Genomic DNA, 23,099 nt, shown 5'->3' on the forward strand with positions numbered 1-23,099 from the left:
AGGGACGACAGAAAAAAGAAACAAAGATAAGGTTAATACACACAAACTGCAATCACAAGACAGCTTTATATAGCTGCGGGGATAGACAAACGATATAATGATGCGATCATAAAACTACGACTTCTCTATTTCCTGTCTTCAAAACATCAGCCTATCTCCGCAGAGATAATAGATAATGTCACACAGCATCCAGTTCTGCATTCAGTTTCTTTTCGTCAGCACATATCAAATCAGTGTTGTGCTCTGATATGACACTATTGTCTTTTCACGGCAGGACTGAAGCTTTTAATACATCTTGTGTGCATGAGCAAACAGTGTGCAACAAAACAAAGGGCTTGTTTACAGAGCAATTAAATTCCTGTGGCAAGGATGTAGCATGCTGTGAGAGCTGGGGGGGATGGAGTTGGGGTGTCTGACTGCACACAGTATTAAACACAGTAGCCAAGCTCAACCGCGTCCCAGACTGCCCCAGACCCAAAATACTATATATTATCTTTATTTTGCTGACAAATCTCCTGTACAGTTCACATCTGTAACTTACTGACAAACCCCTGAACTGCTTGTACAATATACTGTATGTCCTGAAACTATAGCACAATTCATCTAAATCTTTCCCACTGAAGGGCCTCAAATTTAAAGTCACCCTTTGCCCAGTTTACAATTGTCCATGTAAAACTGAAAATGTAAAAGCTTAATATTCTGTGTTAGACAACATAACCGTGCTTAATACATCCCTGCTGCATAATCAGTGTACTGCTGGAAGATGAGAAATAGAGCAGCGGATGGCCTTTGTGGTTTAGCCTGTTATTAACAGACTCAGTATGACGCAACAAGACACTGTTCTGCTGCGCTGCAGGGAGATGTAACCTAACCACAGGCCTGCCTCTCAGCATATACACACAGCCACACACACACACACACACACACACACACACACTCACGCTCACACATGCATACAGTAGATGATGTACACATTTCAAAGGCTTTATGAAATCCTGGCTTCACACATAGTAGCGCAAAATGCTAATGTATGAACACAGTTAGGCAACCAATTATAGTCGAGATGGATCGGCACCTTGCCAGATGATTAGCTCTTGCTCTTTGCTCACACATAAACACACACAGTGATGAAACATATAATGTATGTAGTTCTTATCACAGCGCACATATATGCAAGAACAAGTACTTCATCTCCTCTGTCTTTTACCCTGCCAATGTCCTGTTCTGCCTTCATTTCATCAGCCACTTTCGATCTCCTCTGTCCTTTCTCTATCACTCTTTCTTCCTCTTTCTCTCTCCTCTGCTGTCCCATCAGTGGTCAGGCACTTACACTCATTTTGTACGTCCACACTGGCTGCAGAAGCTGTTTATCGGACAGATGCAAGCTGCACGCACTCATCAGGCGCAAAATAAAAAACACGTGAACGCTCAGCACATGGATGAAAACACATACTGCACACACGCAAGCAAACACTGAGCAGCGTAAATGATTAACCATGCCAGAAAATGCATGTGCTCACATGCACACTCTCATTTATCTCACTGCTATGGTATCCTTTCAGTTCTGAGATGTGTGTGTGTGTGTGTGTGTGTGTGTATAGGTGTGAGTGTGTGTGTGTGCATGGTGACACTGGAGAGGAGATGCTGTGTGTCCATAGAGGGATAAGATGACAGACACTTGATACACACGTGCTTTCTCATTTAACCTGTCCTAGAATACCTGCTGCTTCAGGTTAAAGGAGGGCACAGAAGAAGAGACAGACGGGGAGATTGAGGTGGTTAGAGTGAGACACACACACACACACACACACACATACACATTGACAAGCACACATAAACTAACCACAAAGCCACCACAGAGAGATGATAAAGAGAGGAGGCATGGACACCTTTCCTAGATAGGAGGAGTGCAAAAACAGGAATAAGGGAGCTCACCTCTACCCCCCTTTAAGGTTGTGGTTGGGTTATTGGCACCAGTTCAGCTTTTTGTTCTTAGTTTCCGCCCCTCTACTTCCCTCTACCTCCCTCTCTCCTCCTCTCTTTTCAAGGGAAAACACACTCACTGTCTAATATTCACACAAGCAGATATAAATAGTGGTCATATGGATCGAGGTACTCCTGTGGTTGTTGTAGTCAACACGGCGTGTCCTTATTCTCCTTGTCGTCTCCAGAGTCAGACAGGGTCAACCTCACAACTTGACAGGTTGTCATGTGATAATTACTCAACATATTGACATGTGCGGTGCGCTTTTTTTTGCATTGTCCTTTTATCCCTGCATTGGAGGTGTTGTCCTTGTCATACAAAGAAAACTCATAAGTCTCTGCATGGCTTCACCAATGCCACAGAAAACATTGTTGTACTTGGATATTTCTCTGTTGTACACACACACTGCCCTGCTCTTGTCATGTGCTGTGTGGATAGGGACTGTGCTACTGGTGGCCTGCAGCAGGGGGCAGCGGTCAGGAGAATCAGCACTAGCCATGGACTCTGACCCTGGAGCAGCCCACAAGCAAAAGAGCTGTGAGGCTTCAACCTTTTCCACACTGTCCTTCTTCTACAAGTCCCTTCTGGTCAAATTTAGATAAGGAGAAAGGCCAGCACAAAACAGACCCGAGGCGTGTTTAGTCCTGAACCCGTCTGATGCACTCTCCCTCCCTCGAGGCTCCCAGGGCTGTGTTCAGGGGTTAAGGGTCATACTCCACAGCTAGGTCAACAACCATTTCTAGGATGTCTTCCTCTGGGTCAGCACTGTAACAACATGGACTGGTCTCAGTCAGTCACACAAAAGCTCCCCAGCACCGTCCCGAACGCTGGCAGATACGGAGCTGCACATTCCATTCCACTGGTGATGTAACCATCAGATAAGGTCAGGGATAATATGTGACTAAGTGCTGCAATCACCCCACTGAAAGGCACTCTGCAAATGAGTCAGCATATATTTACTGACAAATTCGTGTGTGTGTCTGAATCTTGTAAATGGAGATCTGGATGTAAAATGTTGAGCTCCTCTCTCCTCCAGCTTGACGTGAGGGGAGGTATGCGACGGCCCCTCCTGTCCTTTCCTCTCCTGCAGCCTCTCGTTTTCCACTGTTGAATAAACTGAGTGGAACTTCTCCCTCACACACACACACACACACACACACACACACACACACACACACACACACACACATAGACGCACACGGAGCACCCTGGCTGCACCATTATACTGGGAAAGAACACCCTAAACAGGCACACCCAAATCTCACAACCCAGCACACACATATACACCAGCAAACATACACACAAACTCCATGCACGCACACACAGACACACACACACAAACACGCTGCCCTTCAAATAGTTTTTCGCAGCCTTTTATTTGGCTGCACGCCCGGTGGTTAGAGTGTTTCATTTTTCCCTGTGTATGGAACTGGGCAGCTGTCCAGACAGACACACAAAGAGAAAGAGAGAGAGAGAGAGGCACAGAGAGACAGAGGGAGAGAGAGAGAGAGAGAGAGAGGGAGGGAGGGGGTTACTGAAAGAATGAGAGCGGCGGAGAGGGAGGGAAGAAGAGGACCAGCAGAAAAACAAGAAGAGAGGTGCCTAGACCCGTTAACAACTAGTTCCCTCCGAAACCTTATGATTGATATGATCCGCTCTTTTTCCCTCCATCTCTCTCTCTCTCTCTCTCTCTCTCTCTCTCTCTCTCTCTCTCTCTCTCTGTCTCTCTCCTTGTCACACACACTCTCTCCTTGGCTTTGACACCATGCTGTCTCCCTCTGCCCCTGTGGCCTCGTGCACTGCCCCCCCCCCTCTTATCACATCCCTCCTTTTCTTCTTCTTTTCTCTTTTCTGGAGCTGACCATTCTCCCCTGTGGGAACTACCCCCCCACACCCCCGTCTCCCCAGCTCCATTCAGAGCGCTGCTTCGCTGTGATCTGTGTTTCTGACAGCTCTGCACACACACACACACACACACACACACACACAGAGAGAGAGAGACACACACAGCTCCTCTGCAAACAAACACCATGAATACTAACACGGCTTTGTGTCCACAGCACTTAAAACGGGGTAGAAGGAGAGGGAGGGAGGGAGAGGGGGGATGCAGAGAAAAGGAGGGAAAAGCGATGGAGGAGAAAAGAGGCACTGTGTTGATCTTGTGGCCACTCTCACAGACCTCCCCCCCCTCCCTCTGTCACCCCCCCACACCCCCTCATCCCTGTTTCTCGTTCTCTCGTTCTTCCCACCAGTTCTCCCGGGAATAAAGACTTCCATTCATGCGCCTGAGGAGACCCACAGCAGGGGAGAGAAAAGAGGGAGGAGAAGGGGGGAGGAAAGATGAGGGGGTGTCAAGGTGGGACAGTTTGTGGATCACTGGGATCAGGCCCGCTGCCTAAAAATGTGTGCATGTGTGTCCATTTTCACTCAGCGTGTGCCGCCTCAGCCACTATATATCTCAGATCTGGTGGCATCCGTGCCAGCCAAAGCATCTTCTGGGAAAGTTGGGTGGGAAAGTTTGGAAATTGGGCTCCATTCAAAACTTCCACTCTTGGACTAATGCTGCAATTCCACAACTATGTGTTCAGCCTACAGCTACGGTTTAACAAAAAGAAGGCTTGACTATTCGAGCCAGACAACTTTTTCTGCAGCACTTTCTTTCCTACATGCTGTTATGTACTCTCCCTGCTGGGCACGATCAAGCATTCGATCTACAGTACATTTGTCCTAGACGCTGTAACTGTAAGGCAGAAGCCAGATTTAATGCACAGCAGTAGGTCCCAAGCAAAATGTTCCCTCCTGCGTCCACAGCAGTAATCCTTCAGATTGGAGTGCTCCTAAAGATAGCAGCGAAACACCCGAGAGTCTCCTTGTCACACTCTCTTCAGACACGCTCAGACGTAGATGACTCAATCTGAACAAAAGCCTGTGATTGGCTGAACCGAAGCATGTTATTACGGCGCAATTGGAGGTTTTCACCCGCTCAGTAATGACAGACACATTTACATGCTACACAAAGTATACATCTAATCCCCGCTATTAGCATTAATGGCGTGTGTGTGCAGGCATATGTGTGTCCTGCTTGTGAATAGCGCTAAGAACCACATTAGGAGTTTTTTCATAGCGATTATTACAGCGATTATGTACCAATTGTTCCTTTCATGGACGTGGCCGAACCTCCAGTGACAGCATTATGCATTTCAGTCAGCGCACATGCTCAGCACAAAGAAATATACTCAAGCATAGAGACTGGCCACACACACACTGTCTCTCTGTCTCTATGGAGAAGTATAAGAACAAGTGTAGTAAAGGTTAGAGTGCGCCATGAATAGACAAAACACTGTTTAATCAATGCATATATAAGTCAATTATACACATCTACATACACATGCACAACAGACAGGACCAAACCAAAGGAACGTGTTGTTCACAGTGCTCTGTGCACCATATGACCCGATCGTCCCACTTCTGTACAACAGGAAACAATTAACAGCCAATGAGCTGCTCTAAATCCTAAGGGATGGCTTCCTGTGTGGAATGATGGGTAATTCAAGACAGAAGCTGTGCAGAGATTAAACACTTCCTCTTTGGCAAACAGTGGTCTGTAACGGCGAAGCCTCACTCGCTGATTTGTTATTAGAAAAATAATGCACTCTGATGCATCGTATTTACCGAGGCAATACGTAACAAGAAATGACCACATCAGTCACATATGTTTCTGTACATACTTGGGAGATGAACACTTAAGTAATGGTTTCTCCATTGTCATATGATGCTCTATTATACTACAAATTTAAACATCAAAATTAGGGCTGCAACTAACAGTTATTTTCACTGTCGATTAATTTGTCGATTATTTTTCTCGATTAATTGATTAGTTGTTTGTTTTATAAAATGTCAGAAAATTGTGAAAAATGAAAATCAGTGTTTCCCAAAGCCCAAGATGACGTCCTCAAATGTCCTCAACTCAAAGATATTCAGTTTACTGTCATAGAGGAGTAAAGAAAGCGGAAAATATTCACATTTATAAGCTGGAATCAGAGAATTTTGCCTTTTTTTTCTTAAAAAATTAATCAAACCAATTAAGTGATTATCAAAATAGTTGGCGATTAATTTAATAGTTAACAACTAATCGATTAATTGTGGTAGCTCTTGTTTATTTTCTGATATGGCAAAGCAAAGCAAAGGAAACACATAGTCACACTGGATTGTGCTGCTGAAACTAATCGATTAATCAATCATCAAAAAAATAAGTTGAATTAGCTTTTGTTTTGTATTTTACAGGTTTTTTTTGGCTATATCAGATAGTGTACAGCAGAGAGTTAACAATTATTATAATCGTTTCAGTCATTTATCTAGCTTTACAAACTTGAAGATTTATGCTTTTCTCAATTTGATATCAATTAAAATGTATCTTTGGACTGCTGGTTGGACAAAAAAACTATTTGAAGATGTTACCTTCAGCTTTAGGACATTTTCACTATTTTCTGACATTTTATAGCCTGAACAATTCATTTTATAATCCTAATATTAATCAACAGATTGTAATCAATAATGACAATAATAATTATTTGCAGCACTATTAAAGAGCAAATTGTTTTCCATCAAATGATGCTTACAAACCACTGTCTTGAAGAATGACTCGAGTCTGCACTTCAACTTTAAAGCTTGTAAAGTAACACTTTCATTGCTTTGTCTACATATTTCTGTGAATATCTCAAGTCCTCAGATGATCCCCAGCGTGCAGGAGAGAGAGAGAGAGAGAGAGAGTTAGAGAGCCACTTTATGACATCCGCAGTGACAGGGAGAATGGGCAAAGTGAGACACAATAGTCTTAACCAATCAGACTGCCCGCCTCCCCTCAGGCCCCCTCGCACCAACAATAACGCCTTTGTATGAGGCTGCACTCCACTCGCTCTTTCACACACACACATACACACACACACACACACACACACACAGACCAAAGCATAGCATCCTACACTTTCTCAGACAGTCACAAAGAGAGGCGAGAGAAGCAGTGCATCATATCGAGAGCTGCATCGGTGCATACAAAACAAAACTATGTTAGAATTAGAGTGTGTGTATTTTAAGCTAATAACCTGGCTATGTGTGTATGTGTCCATGTTGTTTCCTTCCAGCCAGGCCCGGGCACATGACTGCAGCTGCCCCCTCGCTCCCTTGTCTAAACCGGCACCCCTCCTTGTTGTAGGTGAGAGGTCACACGGAGTGGCATTCCTCTCGGTCTGAGAGCGAGCGAGCGAGTATTGCGCTGAGCAGAGGGGGCAGCGAGAGAGAGAGAGCAGGGCAGAAAGCACAAGGGGGCAAAAACGCAACCGAGCAGGGCATATAAAAGATGAGGAGCACAGGGCATTCGGGAGTGTATATGTGTGTGCATGTGAGCATGTGTGTGTGTGTGTTGAAATGGACCACTAAACAGAAGACCCTTGTGGCTCTTCCCTGCTTCATAAACACAGCTGTTTGTTTAGTCTGAGCCGCCCCAAGGGACAGACAGAAGGACAGACCGACACATTTATATCATTTATTCATGTCCGCATCCATACTTAAGAGACAACGAGCATAAATAAACAGCAGAACTACAGATGGATTATTTTACAAAGCCCGGTACAAAGCAGCAGAGAACTGGGCAGAATGACACACATAAGCACACGGTGTCTGAAAAGCCCTGGCTTAGAGGCTTTTTAATTGTATGATTACAAAAATGTTTGATATCACATAGCGGTGATTGTGTCTGATTAAAGTATGCTTTCAAGCCAAATAATCAAAAATGTTAACATGTTTTTAAAAAATGTGTTTTTACGCCACAAATTTCTTTAACGCATTAACGCAATTTACGATTTGTAGGTTGTAGCGGGCTCAGTTTTAAAGCTAGAGTGAAGATACTGGTATCATATGAAACTAGAAAACCTAAGGAATCAACCATGTCATACTAGCTTGTCGCAAAGGAGGCTAGATAATGCTCCAAACATATTCTAAATTTTTGCGAGGAAAAACTGGCATGGCCATTTTCAAAAGTGTCCCTTGACCTCTGACCTCAAGATATGTGAATGAAAAGGGGTTCTATGGGTACTCACGAGTCTCCCCTTTACAGACATGCCCACTTTATGATAATCACATGCAGCTTGGGGCAAGTCATAGTCAAGTCAGCACACTGACACACTGACAGCTGTTGTTGCCTGTTGGGCTGCAGTTTGCCATGTTATGATTTGAGCATATTGTTTTATGCTAAATGCAGTACCTGTGAGGGTTTCTGGACAATATTTGTCATTGTTTTGTGTTTTAATTAATATAATTTAATATATATTTATATATATATATGCCCATGTTGATAAGAGTATTACATACTCTCCCTTTAAGGTACATTTTGACAAATAAAAAATAATATTTTAATCGATTTACAGCCCGATTGTAAACATCAGTCATGCCAATAAAGCTGTGAATATATAAATGACAGTGATAACCTGAAAAAATATTTTTGTAAGAGGAGTATTGGACACCACCTCTTCACTGTCATCTCTCTTGCTTTCACACACACACACACACACACCCCCCTTCTGACAGGCACGTCCCAGACAGCTGATGGGGCCATCAGATTTCACTGACAAACACACTTACGCTTCAAGTGAGACACAGTGAAAGTCAATACTCTGCGCCTGCTTCTCCTTTCCTTTGACTCCAATCATCCCCTTCTCTCCCCTCCCTTGCACCGAACATCACCCTCAATCCCTGCTGGACCTCCTCTCAAAACCACAGAATACACTCCTCCTCGAATACACACACACACACACACACACACACACACACACACACACACACACACAAACACACACACTGACTAACCACAAAGGCAGAGGCATGATGGAGCCACACTAACAAAGCGGCCACCAGGAACACATGATGCTGTGACTCAACATCATCCGTGACCGCAGAGGACATCAAACATGGCCGCCCTCCACATAATCCCACAGTTAGTGTGAGTCATAGTCAACCGCTGTCCAAAACACAGATTCAGGCCTGTACATGTGTTTTTCTATAAAGTCTTCACTTACATTGATGTTGCCATATGAAACCCATTGGGTTTAGGCTTTCCTTATTGTTGTTTTCTTTATAGTTGGAGGGTGACAATGTTCTTTTTACTACACAAAGTCCATTTTGCATAACCTTAAGAATGACTACTTATCGTTGTAAAGCATCCTGATGCCTTCATGTTCAATGGTAGCTGCTCCCCGACTGAGACATTTCTTTAAGTGCAAGTCGCTGCTTCAGATCTTCATTAAAATGTGACTTGAGCTAGACTAGGCTATTATATTCTGCCTGCATCTGCCTGAAGAGGAACAGCAACCCACTGGGACCGGGCACAATAGTGAATGAAAAGGGCTTGACCTTTGGGACAGATTGAGAAGATGGTATGTGTGTGTCTGATTGAGAAATTAGCTACAGTTCCAACCAAATGGTCAGCACAAACACACACACATAGACACCAAATCCAGCCCTGAGGGTAAGAAAGCAAAGGCCAGACTCCAGTTGTCTCAACCCTGACCCACTCGCACAAACAAACAATACGGCACACACACACACACACACACACACACACACACACACACACACACGGAGGCTTACACAACTGTCCAGCTATCACCTCGACTTTTGAATGTCCAGCGGGGTCAAAGTTCATCTCTTCTTCTGCCAGCCTCCAGCGTTTCTTTGTGTGACTGTGTGTGTCCGGGTGTGTGTGTATGTGTGCGTGTGCTCACTAGGAGTGACCTTGCAGAGTCATTCATTGTGGATACACTGCAGCAGCAGCGGCAGCACTAGCAGCAGCAGCACTACTACTGCAGAGCTGATTAGGGAGCAATCTTGCTTAGTGTAATGTAGTGTGTGTTTGTGTGTGTGTGTATATGTGTGTGTGTGGGTTTGGTGTGAGGAAGACAGATGAACAGATTGTGTTTTGTCTGGACTTTCTTCAGGTTTGAGAGATACTCAAGAGCAGATCAGAGGTTAGATGTGAGGAGATGTGTGTGTGTGTGTGTGTGTGTGTGTGTGTGTGTCAGTGTGGGTGTCGGTGTGTGTTTCAAGTGTGTACAGGGTGTGTATGGGGGTCAGACACAGATGGACAGCTGGTGTTTCAGCGGTGCTAAATCACTCACCCCTCCCCAGCATGCAAGCACGCACACACACACAAACATACACATGTCCCATCCCCCATCGACCACAGGGAAACGCCCCTTAAAGCATTCCCAGCTCATACTCTCAAAGACTGCACACTGAGGACGCACACACACCAAAATAAAAGCCCGGTTATTTTCACCGCAATGACACACACCAAAAAAAAGTTCAATACAACAGTTCGGTCAGGCCATATCAGAGGTGATCATTTCATGTTCATACACTTTCATAAATCAGCCAAGGATTGCTCTCTGTGAGTAAGCACAACGCTTCACACACACACACACACACACACACACACTTTTATTTTATGAGCTCATCAAGTCCCTCAGGTCACCAACCGCCATCTCAGCCAGGGATAAAAAAGCTCACATCAAAAGGCTAACCATTTCACACACACGCATGTGCGTGCGCGTAGCATGCGCACACACTTGGCGTGGCAACTGTGGCAGCATTAATTTCCTTGTGAATGTACTTGACTAACACATAATAATCCCAAACACTGCTGGGAGACCACCAAGCAGCAACACACACACACACACACACACACACACTCACACACAGCCAGGGGGACCACCAAGCAGAGGGGCTGTCAAGACAAGATAAGTGTGTGTCTAGCGTCGGGGCTTCGCATGCACCCACTACTACACACACACACACACACACATTCAACAACAACACACAGCCTGGCCTGGACTCCTGGAAAAGCTCTGGCTTATCTCTCCCCACAGATAGTGAAATGGATTAAGAGCCACATTTGGCACGTCCAGAGAACTGGACAGATAACCAGGAAAACACTCTCTCTAACTGCAATCACTGCTCAACATGATTTGTGTGTGTGTGTGTGTATGTGTGAGCGAGAGAGAAAGAGCGTGGATGCATTTTTAGCTTGCATACGCTCCCCCATGTGTAGGCATTGGATCGATAACCGTGTGTCTATGTGTGTGTGTGCGCGTGGGATGTGTGTGTCTGGAGGAGTGATGCAGTGGTTGACCCAGAACCCAATCCGTTAGAACACACACATTCATCTTCCAAACACACACAGCGTGCCCAGACAAAGAGCCGTGTGTGAGGGGACGTTCAGCATGTGTGTGATGTCAGCTGGAGACAGAGAAGGGGAGCCCATCATATCCCGTTTATGTGTGTGTGTGGGTCTGTCCCCTGACACAAGGCGCCTGCTCAGTGACCTCGCTGGTTATAGATGCCTGCTATGAAGATGATAGGTAGCTGAGATTCCCTTTTAAAACTGGGAAATGACATCCTTTTCTCTTCAGTGTGGCTGTGTCCGAAATCACTCCCTCGTTCTCTACTCATTCACTACGCCCTATATATTGGACACTCAGTAGTTCACTCTCTAGCGAGCAGTAAATTAAGATTTTGGACACTTATGAATCGTCATTTTCTGTCATCACTGACAGCTGTAGAGTCGCATTTGTTCGCATCGTTATATGCTACATACATCTTATAGTCAGAATTTGGACACTCAAATAAAATGGCGAGGGGTAAATAAAGTTCACTATGTAGTTAAATTAATCGGCAGATATTTAGATAATCGATTAATTGGTTTGAGTACCTTTTTCTTTAAGAAAAAAAAAAGGTAAAATTCTCTGATTTTAGCTTCTTAAATGTGAATATTTTCTGTTTTCTTTACTCCTCTATGACAGTAAACTGAATATCTTTGAGTTGTGGAAAAAACAAGACATTTGAGGACGTTATCTTGGGCTTTGGGAAACACTGAATGACATTTTATAGACCAAACAACTAATCGATTGTGTTTAATCCATACTTTTTCCTACAAGCACCAATTCTACCGTGCCACTGCTGTTGAATTAGTCAGTTGCAAACATTTACAAAACCCCTTTTTATTCCAGGTTTAGCGAGCTGTCTCTTGTTACTATTTGATGCCGGAACATGCCAGTTTACCTACAAGAGTAACAAAATGTTATTATAAGTCAGAGGAGAGGAGCAGCAGATTCTACAAAAGAAAGAATGGCTAAAAAGCGCTATTTCCATGTCTTTCTTTGCACAATTCTACATGTTTGCCTACTTATCTGTCTGTCTGTCTGTCTGTCCCCTTCTCTGTCTATTAGAGTCAAATCTCTGTCTTAATGGGCATCTATTGTATCCCACCTCTCCCCCTTCTCTATTCACCACACACTACCACACGCACATACACACTCCCTCTGAGGGGGCCCCTTAACCAGGCTCTCCATATGCCTGACCCCCACCTCTTCTCCTCCTCCTCCACCTCCTCCTCTTTCCACAACCCCCTTCTCCTCTCCCCATCTCCTGCTCACACTCTGGCTTCTGCTCTGTTGCTGCTGCTGCTGCTGCTGCTGCTGCTAGTGCCCCACACTGCCATCTGCTACAAGACAACAGAGGGTGAAAGAGGGAGGAAGAGGAAAAAAAAGAGTGGTGAAAAAGAGTGAGTGAAAAGAGGAAGACATGAGGGAAGAAAAGACGGAGAAAGAGGGACAGATAAAAGATAAAGAGGGAAAGAGTAGATGTGGACACAATACAGCAGAGAGCAGAGAGGCTGTCCATCTGCTCCCCCTCTCGCCTCCCCTCCCCTCCTGACACACAGCCTCACACACACCACAAAGAGAGTATTTAACCTCACACACACACACACACACACACACATGAGAGGGAGACAGAGAGACAGAAAGCAGCCCAGCCTCTCTCTTTAACCCGTTCCTCTCCAGTGAGCCTGCCTGTATTACACCCTTGGGGTGGCAGGTGATGGGTGGATGGAGGGAAAGGATGTAGGGGGGAGGTGGGGTAGAGAGAAGAGGGGGTGGGGTGGGGGGGTGATTGAGGGACAGAGTGTAGAGGATGAAGGGTTGAAACTGATCTGAATCAACACCAACACATCCTCCCCCTCCCCTCCCCAAAACCTCAAATCTCAATAGAGACCAGCTTGCTACCCCTGTCACTATGACAACCTCTGTCAATCATACTGTAGCAGCAGCAGGCTTCCAAATGGGGACCGATGGCGCTGGATTAGGAGTGGCTGCCCCAATATCAGAGTGCAGGGTTCAGCTCACTCAGCTTACTCATGGATTTGAACAATTTTAGTGTTAAACATGTCTTTTCATACTTTATCTACAGAAAGGCGAAGGCAGGTCAGACATACTCATTTACTCATGCCGCATTTCCACTGCATGGTACGGCACGGCTCTACTCAACGCGACTCGCTCTTTTTTGGTTTTCCATTAGCAAAAGTTGTGGATGGTACCTGGTACTTTTAGTACCTCAGTCGATGTTCCAAGCAAGCTGACCCGACAGTAGCGTGACACAGGACATCCTGCACAAACCTGCCATTTTTAAATACCCAAGCTACCGTCAATAGTGACCACGATTTGTTTATTCACTCAACCCAGATTTAAAAAAAATGTCAGCCCTCAAAACTACGTCATACACTACGCCGTACAATTGACAAAGTGTAGTGAAGATGTCACGGCAGTTTCATGCGGCGTGAATCAGCTGAGAATCCCGCCTACACTGATGGGGGTAGTGGTACTATCTTCAGTGGAAAACGAAACAGACATAAAGGACCTGGTACCAAAAGTGAGCTGAGTCAAGCCGAACCATGCAGTGGAAATGAGGCATGAGTCTACTTTGTGGTGAGAAAAACACATCCTACAGACAATTAGCTGAAATTGTGGCTGTGCATGACGTCAAAATCTGCCTCTCTCTATGACAAAGCAACACCCACGTGCTTTCGTTCCAATTTGGTTACAATTTTGTAATTGAATCACCGCTCAGACTTTAAGCACATGGTGTCGGATCTGGTGGGAGATTTCAACCAATGTTCCATTCAACACAAACATGTAGAGCAGCTGTTTTCAATGCAATGTATTTCCAACCCCTTGTCACCAGTTGCAACTGTCTACTGGTTTTTACCAGCTCAACCAACTAGGCTTTGCCTTGCTTTAAAAATTTTTAGAGTCCTGGAGAACTAAAATGATCCAGTAGTTCACTTGAAAAAACAATTAGCTTTGTGTAGCAGAAATATGTTCTCTCTTGTTAATTATCTTGTGACCCCGCCCCCCCCCCTAAGGTTTATCTTTCAACTCCTTTTTCGGTTCCAACACCCAAGTTGGGAATGTAAAGTATTTACAATACATCTGTATACAGCTGGCTTCATGACACTACAGGGAGTCTAACTGAGAGGATGAGCATGGCATGCAGCCTATAATTGGCCGACCACTGTATTTCCTTTCATTACCCCATTTAAGAGACCTCATATGTTTAAGAAAATTAGACAATTTTCTGTTTATATGACTGGTTAGACATGGACAATAACAGATCCTTGATGATGCTGATCGGTTATTCTTTTGGGCTGCATCAGACCTCTCTTGAACACTCGAGATTGGAGATCCAGTATATCTGACAATGCAATTAGCTCTTGAGCCCCTTGAATTTGAGTAAAAACCACAAGACTGAAGCACAACAGAACAAAACGCAGCCCAGCATCGTGTTGACAACATGACGCCTTCGCTCCTGCTGGGCCTGTCGAGCTCAGTGACACCGAGATGGCTGTCAGGTTTGGACACACACGCCACTGTGTAGGTCAACACACACTACAAACACCAGATTCCCCCAAGGACCTGTACGTACACAGTGTCACACACACACCAAACGCCGGTGCAGTGTGTAAAGGGTGTGATAGGGAGGAGGGGGATGAAGGGGCGTGACCCGCAAGAGCTGATTTCATTAAAGCAGAGGAGAGGAGAGGAGACAGGAAAGGTCTCTGTGTATATGACCACAAATGGAGAGAGCAGACACCAGCTGTCACTTGCTTATGTCAGCCCTATTCTCAGCTCCTATGCGAGTGTGAGTGTGTATGTTGTGTGCTTGTGTGTGTGATCTCAGCTAGCCATGACTGGTTTCAATTACGCAGCAAACTTTGACCCTGTGTAACCAAGCAGGGAAACGAGCTACTGAGAGAGAGAGAGAGAGAGAGAGAGAGGTACAGAAAGAGGTGGAGCGTATGAGAGAGGGGCGGCCAATTCAAAGATGTTGACATAGAAAATTTTCACTCAGTGAAAACTCAACCTTATGAAGGACATACTGTACATGACATACTGCACACCTACTAAAACCACACATAGTGGCAGCACTTCCAGGAATGGTGCCTTACCCTTTTTCTGGGGGGTCCTCGTTCTTCGTCCTTCTGGCCCCGCCCTGCCCCACCTCCTGCTCGCCCCTGCCGCCCCCCTTTGCCCTCTCCAACCGGAGGTCTGATGGTCATCCTGATCTCCGGTGGGCAAATGTAGTTCTCAAGGTTCTTGGGGGGCTTCTTGGTGCGCTTGGTGGTCTGAATCTTCAGCTTTAGACTTCCTTCCTGGAAACTTGCTTCCTTGATGGAGAACTCCTGCTCCTCCAGAAGCCCCTCCCCCTGCTCCTCTAGCCCCTCCCCTTCGCTGATGCCACCGGTAATCACATCGTCACTGCGCGCCAAACCGACGGCCCCTGCTCTTTCCTGGTCCTCTTCATTTGGCCCCACCCTGCCTCCCTGTAACTCCGCCTCTTTGGGTCGGGCCGAGCCAACCAGATCCCTTGGCTCCATCCACGCTCCCGCCAGAGCCAGTCAGGATGGGGGAAGCTGTGGCCGCCAGCCAATAGGAAGATAGAGAACAGTAGTCTGTCGGGCCGGTTGGTTGTCGTCAATCAGCTACTGGGGTTGGGTTGGGTGTCCCACAGGAACACAGCGAAGCCAGGGACAGTCTGCGGAGAGAGCAGGTGAATGACATGATTAGGGAAAAGAAGGGTGACTGTCATCCCCATAGCTTCCATTCCAGTGCTACCTCTGTCTGCCTGTCTGCTGTCATCAACATCATTAGCTGCTGTTATGTAGGAAGACAAACACACAAGGCTCATCACAGAACTGTGGGGGCATGCTGCAGCGCTCTCATTTGCATTTTGTACCTTGCATAAACAAACTCATTTTTGACACCCACTACCACTTGCCTTCCTCTCTCCCCGCTCGCTTCTTTACTCACTCTTTGCTAATCTCCTCTCCCTGCCTCTCGCTCTATCCCCCCCCCCCACGACAGATCTGAAACAGAGCCGTGCAGACACTAGAGTGATCAGTGCAAAATAAGACATTCCTCTTCTCTGCTCTAAAACCAGGCTGAAGTTAGCCTGAGGACACAAGACAGAAAAAATTAAAGAAGCTGACTTTTTTTTCCTTCTTTTCACCAGAGCAGGGAAGGAGGGAGGGAATCACACATGGGGAGAAGGGAAGGCAGCGGAGAAAGACGGAGGGAAGGAATCTAAATTCTTTCCCCAGATGTGGTTTACGAGCTGGTCTGGAAAAACCAGCGTCTGAACTGTTTTACACACGCATGCAGTGGCATTGATACACACACATGCATGAAAAACTCCATACACTCCATGCACATTAAACACACACAAATGACAGTGCTGTTGTCCCCGAGTACACTTATTCACCCTCTGCTGCTATTTCTGCTCTCCAGAGAAAACGTTGTGGTAGCCATTTCTCACAGGATTCAGGTTTTCCTTTTTGGATCGTTGCACATGCCGGCGCAGATATATATTACATACTTACAGTGCATCAACACACATACACACATATGCACTTACACACACAGGCGTATAAACAGAAAGCAACCAAAACAAACACTGGACTACACTTCTCACTACAGCTCCAGGGAATCCCATCAGTCAATATGACATGAGGCATGACTGAGCTGGAAGTGGGGAATGCCGTCTCACACACTGAATTTAGACTGACACTATTTACACTGATGTGAACCCAGACTAGACCACTACCTGCAGACATGACTCAAGTAAAAGCTTACTGCCTGCTGCAGACTTACAATGATCCGAGAGCACAAAAGATTTACAGCACATACTGAGAATTACCCACCTCCTACATCCTGCTAATACACTCTCTGGCATTCTCAATGTGTGTGTGTAGGTGTGTGTGTGTGTGTGTTTTCTCTGTGTGCACTCCTGTACCAGCCCACGCTACTGTACTAACAGCTGATGCCCGTCATAATACACAACAGGCCTCACAGCACCTGCTTATAGTCCATCCATCCGGCTGTACCCGCTTATCCTTTTAGAGGGTCCCAGCTGACATTGGGCAAGAGGTGGGGTACAGCCAGGACAGGCTGGGCACACATGGGCAATTTAGAGTTGCCAATTAGCCTAACCTGAGCACCCAGAGAGAAAACCCATGCATGTTCAAACCCAGAGCCTTCTCGCTGTGAGGCAAAAGTGCTAAACACTGTGCCGCCCCGTGCTTACAGTGTGATTGAATAATCATAATCCACGGCGGTATTTCAGTGTGTACAGTAAGTCTGCACACAAACAGTATCCAACCCTGAGGTCAAAGTCAATGGTTAGTCATTTTTCTTCTGCGTTTGCTAGATTAAATGAAAATGAAAAGGTTTGTTTCTATGAAACCCTCTCTTTAGCCGTAAAGTTTGCCAATCTGAAACCACAGTCTTTCAAAGCTGACTCATAAGGGTTATTGATGTAGGTTCTGGTAGCCCCATGGTGGTTAAGTATGAAAAAGACTTTAAGGACCATAACAGCGGTTTTGCATGTTTCAGCTTATGAACTCCAAATCACTTGTACTACACGGCCAACTTTATACTGCCAGTCATTTTCCAAAGCATGCTAATAAGTTTTCAGATTGATTTCCAGCCCTTCCTGGAAGTCATTGATTTTCATTCATTAAGTGCAGCATGAAAAGGAACTTGAGTCTTTAGTCTGTTTTGTTTTTATGGCATAGTCACATTATTTTCACATGGTAATACATTTCTGAGGAGGGACTGTTCTGAAAATGATTCCCGGTTGCTGCCTTCGGGAGATCTTCCGAAGGTGAGATTTAAAAGTTGTCTGCAACCTATTGAATGAAAGAAACTACCAGATTTCTGTTTTCTACACTGTTACTGTTTGCCTTTTCAGTTTGATTCCAAGACAACAAAGAATTTGAGTGAAATGCTTTTTGGCGGTCTAAAATCTCAGATGTCAAGAGCCTCCTTAATTCAACTCTTCCACTAAAAAAAGCCTTCAAAACAGCCCCATGCTGGCTGCATAACCACAGGACGACAAGGGTTACATCAATCAGTAACACTGACGCACAAACAATGGAGGCTAAATGTTCAGTTTGACGGATTACCAGATGATTTTCATACCCCATTAAAACCAATGGAAACCACTGGCTGCCTGGAAGTTAGAAAATCAGTCCAAAAACGTATGGTATGTTTCGGGAAATGGTAGTAATGTACAGTATAGGCAATTTGCATTTAATGGGCTATAACATGCAAAACCACCACTGTGGTCCCTTGGTAACTTTTCAGTATTCAAAGTTTTACAGGGATAACCAAACGATAGAGAGTCCAGGCTGATCGTACAGAGCCCACATGACCATGTTTGGTCCTCCAGGAACCTCCCAGTCCCTAATGTCAGCTTGGTGACTCGCCCTCATGGCATGTGTGAAAGCCACCCTGACTGTCATGTGACTGAGGACAATGACAGGAAAAAGAGACAGCTGCCAACCACAACATCACACACATACACACTTGCGTTCACACACACAGATCAAAAAGAAACCTATCCACTTTGGGTAGTGCTCTTAAGACAACTAGAACCCAGTATGACAACAAAACGGTGTCATACATTAGTACAATCTTCATTCGGGGCCATTACTGTGTAAACCACTTAGCTGGGTCATATTCCTCCTCCCTCCCCGCTGCTCGCTGCCCAAAGCTGTGTTAGTTCTCTGTTACTGGCAGACAGGCTGAGAGTTTATGTAAGTCTGACCCCTCCTCGGGCCTCCCTCGCCTCGCCTGAGCCTCACTGTCTCCTCTCTCTCTCTCTCTTACACACATAAACACACTGACACACACGCATACGCACCTCGACTCGCCTCAGACAGCAGGGTGATTGTGAGAGGCCAGACTCACTGCATAAATAGCTTTATTATGTTCTCAAAAACTACCAGCGCTAACCAGCTTCCCTCTCAAGTAGCATAAGGTCATCCGCTGTGCTGGATGCGAGAGGCTGCGCGGATGAGACGCTCCTCCAGCATTTCGCCTCGTCCTTTTGAAAACAATTACGATAAAGCATCGATAATGGAGTGCAGATGGCCAGAACGGAGATGGTGAATGATACAGACGCACAGACAAAACAGAGGTAGACAGAGTCTGAGTGTGTGTGTGAGAGAGAGAGAGAGAGAGAGAGAGGCAGAGATGGCAGCAGAAACACAACCTTTTAAGGCTACATACCCAGCAGCCCAGTGCCTGAGGTGGACTCACAAATAGCTCATACACACATGCAGACAGATGCGCACACACATTTACACATCCACTAGCACACCAAACGCCCGTGTGATTGCACAAGGTGAAGAGTGTGTTTTTTCCTCCTTTTCTTTTGATGTGAGAGTAGTAGACGCTCGGCCATCCCTGGCTGCAGATGAGTATCTCAGAGGGTTGATGAACATTGTCTGTCTGCCATTTTCATTTATCTCTTTTCCTCTTTTATTCCAGCCCTCTAGTGAAGGGGCAATCACGCAAACCAATGTTTCTAGTAGGATCCAATCTTTGGTTGGCGACAAATCAAAAGGAACGGGGCCCCGGCCTTCTAATATTTCCAAATCCAGTGGGCACGAGTTTGAGTTTTTTGGAAGTGTATTAGTCGTCTGCCTCAGAGCAGAGCAAGGTGAAGGAAGCCATCTTTTTTACCATGTCCACATCAAAGAGCGTATTTTTTAAGTGGATATTATGAACTTCTATTTGGATTTGAAATACACAATCAAACCCTTTTTTCTCCCCGGCTTAGAATGGATTGCCACAAGCATGTGTTCAGCTGTAGGGCAAGCTAGAAGGACAATCATAAAGTACCATGTGTGGGACAGCCATAATAGAAAATGATGGCCTTGCAGGCGCTCTGTGCAGCGGTCCCCACATGCACACGCTCCTCTGGATGAGCCATATGCCAGGTAGCACTAAAACCATCCTCACCTAACTACCCCGCAGAAGCAGATGAATGTTAAACCATTTTAACTGCAGCAGAAGCCACAAAATGGCTGTCAGCAAAAAACACCTCCCCTTCTCCCCAACTGTCTTCCTCCTTCCTCCCCTCACCTCACCCCCTCCCCAAACCTCTGTTCTCTCCCCTCTCCTCCGTGCTACCTCTTTCCTTCACCCTCCTACCTCTCCCTCCCTCCCTCCCTCCCCTTTCTGTGCGCTCTGCCAAAAGGTGCTCCAGTGCTGATATTCTGTGAAGAGAGCCTGCCAACAGTTAGATTTGTCCTTGGATCCCGTTCACATTCCCTCCTCCCCCCTCTCTGTGATCCCACTTCGACCCGAGGTATCCAGCTCAGAAGGGGATACACCTAATCGATTTCTCATGCTTTAATTCAAAGGTGGCATGGGCATCTCATTACCTAATAGGGGGGTTTAATAGCCTGCTTCATACTTTTACGCCGCAAAAACGCTGCCGGAGTTTCAGCTCCCCTCAAACCTGTTAACAAGACAAGATCGATGGTTCCCTCCGAGTCTGAACCGCCTCTATTATCCATCCCTCAACCCCATTTCTTTCCATCCAGTCACGCACTTCTCTTCTCATGCCCTTGTTCTTCTTTTTTTAACCCAGTGCTCATTTCCACACCTTCATTCCCTGACCATTTTTTCCACACTTTCCCTGACTCATGCAGGCGGGCTTGTATATTTATCTTCTGGTGCTGAGGTTGTGACGAAGGTTTCTGCTGATAACAGTGGCGTACTGCCACTTTCACCCCTCATCTTTCTCCACACGTCAAAGCATGGTCGTCACAGCATGGTCATCACTTTTTGGCCACGCCGTTTCTGCACCCCCCACGTGAAAGTGATCAGCTACTGATAAATGGAACCAGAGTGGAGCAGCGCTGGCATCCACCAAAACCCTGCACTACACATGCAATCTGTATGTACGCCGGCATCTCTGCACTCTACTACGGTGGCATGTGTGGATTTTTTTTGCTGCAAATGGAAAGTGCAAAGCGAGGAATGAAACACACTCCTACTCTTGCATACTGAGTGTGCTTCAACTTGCAACTTCCACAGCACTTGACACCATTCATGTGGAGGACAGTTGTCCCTCTCTCCAGCCTCTACAACTCAACCAGAACAACGCAGATCCATCCAACCACAAAACATTTCAAAAAAATGCCATATAGGATGCATTTAAATATGACTGGACTGAAGGAGTAACAACCAATCTGGCTGGCTGCATGTCACACACACACTGTGATGCTATGTGATGGGACTATGGAGATGCAGGAGGTCCACGCCTGTGGAAAAACATTTGAACTAGCAGCAGTGGTTGAGCTTGGTCCTTGATCAGCAGTGTAGTGGACACTTCACCCCATTGACCTAATTAGCTGTTTTATCTCACTGCCACCTAATTACAAAGGTATTACACAGAATGCATGGAGACTGAGTGCTACAGCATTGTTTGGGGTGGTCTCTCTCTCTCTGTCTGCGTGCGTGAATGTGCGCGTGAGTGTGTGCACGCGTGCGTGTGTTTAGTCGGAATTTGTTGGCATGTGACTACAAGCACATATTTCATGTCAATTAAAGAATAAAAATGGCACAGACATATATATATATTAAAATAAATAAAAAAACACATAGGCTGAGGTAGCATGTAAAAACAGCAGGCATGAACAGCAGACACACACACATATATAATGTAAAAACATGAAGACATATGTATAGGAAAGGTGTATTCAGGTGTGGAATGTGTCCAGTCAACCAGGTGGGCTACTTACCCATGTCTAATGTTGTCTCACACTCGGCTCTAACGTGTAAATATTTTATCAAGATCATTTACAATCCATTTAGACACATTTGAACACAAGCGACGGATGGGATGACAGCCTCCCGGGGAGCTGTCAAACGGTGCCAGGAGATATATGGAGCTATATCTTTTTTGACAGAAAAACCTCCGAGGAAAAAATGGCGTCAATGGAAAGAAGAAAAAAAAAAAAAGAGAAAATAGGATTTTGCAGCCGATCTGATGACAGAACCAAAAGGTAGACACACAGGAGGAAAAAAAAAAAAAATCCAATTGGAAACTTATGCGCTTATGTCCAATTCCTCACAGAAAGGTGATGTTTAGAGGCTCTGGTGGTTGGAGGTTGTTGGAGGTGGAGCTGCGGAGCTGCAGAGCGTCTCTCCGGTGCAGGATCTCTGGTCACTCTTGGAGCTGCACAGCGAGCTGAGATCCCTCGCAAATCCGCTACTCGGTTGGTAGGAGAGGAGGGGGGTGAGCAGGACTATTACTGCAGTCAAAACAAGCCCGCATCCGACTCTACTAGCCCCAAATCCAGCGGGAAAAATGTCACCGCGCTTTGAGCCGCACAGTACAGCAGAGACTGAGGAGTCGAGGCAGGAGACGCTGGGTTTGGTGCGCTTTCTCTCGCTGCTTGCAGGGTTTTCTCTCTCTCTCTCTCTCTGCTTTTCCGATCGGTGAATGTCAGGTCCCGGAGAGCTGGTGTCTGGTAATGATCTCACCCAGCAGACTGAAAGCTCAGTGGCCGAGCAGAGCAGAGAGGAGAGAGCAGAGGAGAGGAGAGAGGAGGAGCGACATCGCCTCCACCTGGCAGCAAAAACACGCTCAGCCTCAGTCTCCTTTACTGCAACCTTCCACTTAATTCCCATGGCCTTCTCCTGTGGGACTGTGTGATGCAAAGGGTGAAAGAAACATCTGGCAAAAGGCCTGATGTTTTGACTGAGTCACTGCTGTTAAGGACTGAGTGATTTTTGTTAATTGTCTGTTTATTGTCAATACTGTATATACTGCTCCTATTATTTAAATGGTTCATATTTTGTTACACTTTGTTTAGATCATTTTTTTTAACTGTTAGCTGATGCATCTTGTTTTTTGCACTATCCCCACTATT

The 23,099-nt window shown here is 45.8% G+C and overlaps 1 protein-coding gene and 1 long non-coding RNA gene across 3 annotated transcripts in view; both read right to left on the reverse strand.

Moving 5' to 3' along the window:
• setbp1 (SET binding protein 1) overlaps positions 1-22,724 on the reverse strand; it is a 37,174-nt gene extending 14,450 nt beyond the window's left edge. Inside the window, exons 1-2 of one of the 2 annotated variants that reach the window (XM_074638153.1) lie at positions 22,299-22,724; positions 15,318-15,904 (exon numbers count right to left, since the gene is read on the reverse strand). In XM_074638153.1, the coding sequence (XP_074494254.1) occupies positions 15,318-15,746 (429 nt within the window). In that variant the 5' untranslated portion in view covers positions 15,747-15,904; positions 22,299-22,724. Of the gene's footprint in view, positions 1-15,317; positions 15,905-21,965 lie in introns of both variants that reach the window. The other variant, XM_074638152.1, reaches the window with a different exon arrangement.
• LOC141769260 (uncharacterized) lies at positions 8-15,310 on the reverse strand. Its single transcript, XR_012594276.1, has 3 exons — positions 8,814-15,310; positions 5,686-8,767; positions 8-5,636 (listed from the first exon to the last, which is right to left on the reverse strand). It is a non-coding gene; the product is annotated as an uncharacterized LOC141769260 (long non-coding RNA).
• Positions 22,725-23,099: the final 375 nt, after the last annotated feature.

Source organism: Sebastes fasciatus, chromosome 6, assembly GCF_043250625.1.
Source record: "Sebastes fasciatus isolate fSebFas1 chromosome 6, fSebFas1.pri, whole genome shotgun sequence".
Classification (NCBI taxonomy): domain Eukaryota; kingdom Metazoa; phylum Chordata; class Actinopteri; order Perciformes; family Sebastidae; genus Sebastes; species Sebastes fasciatus.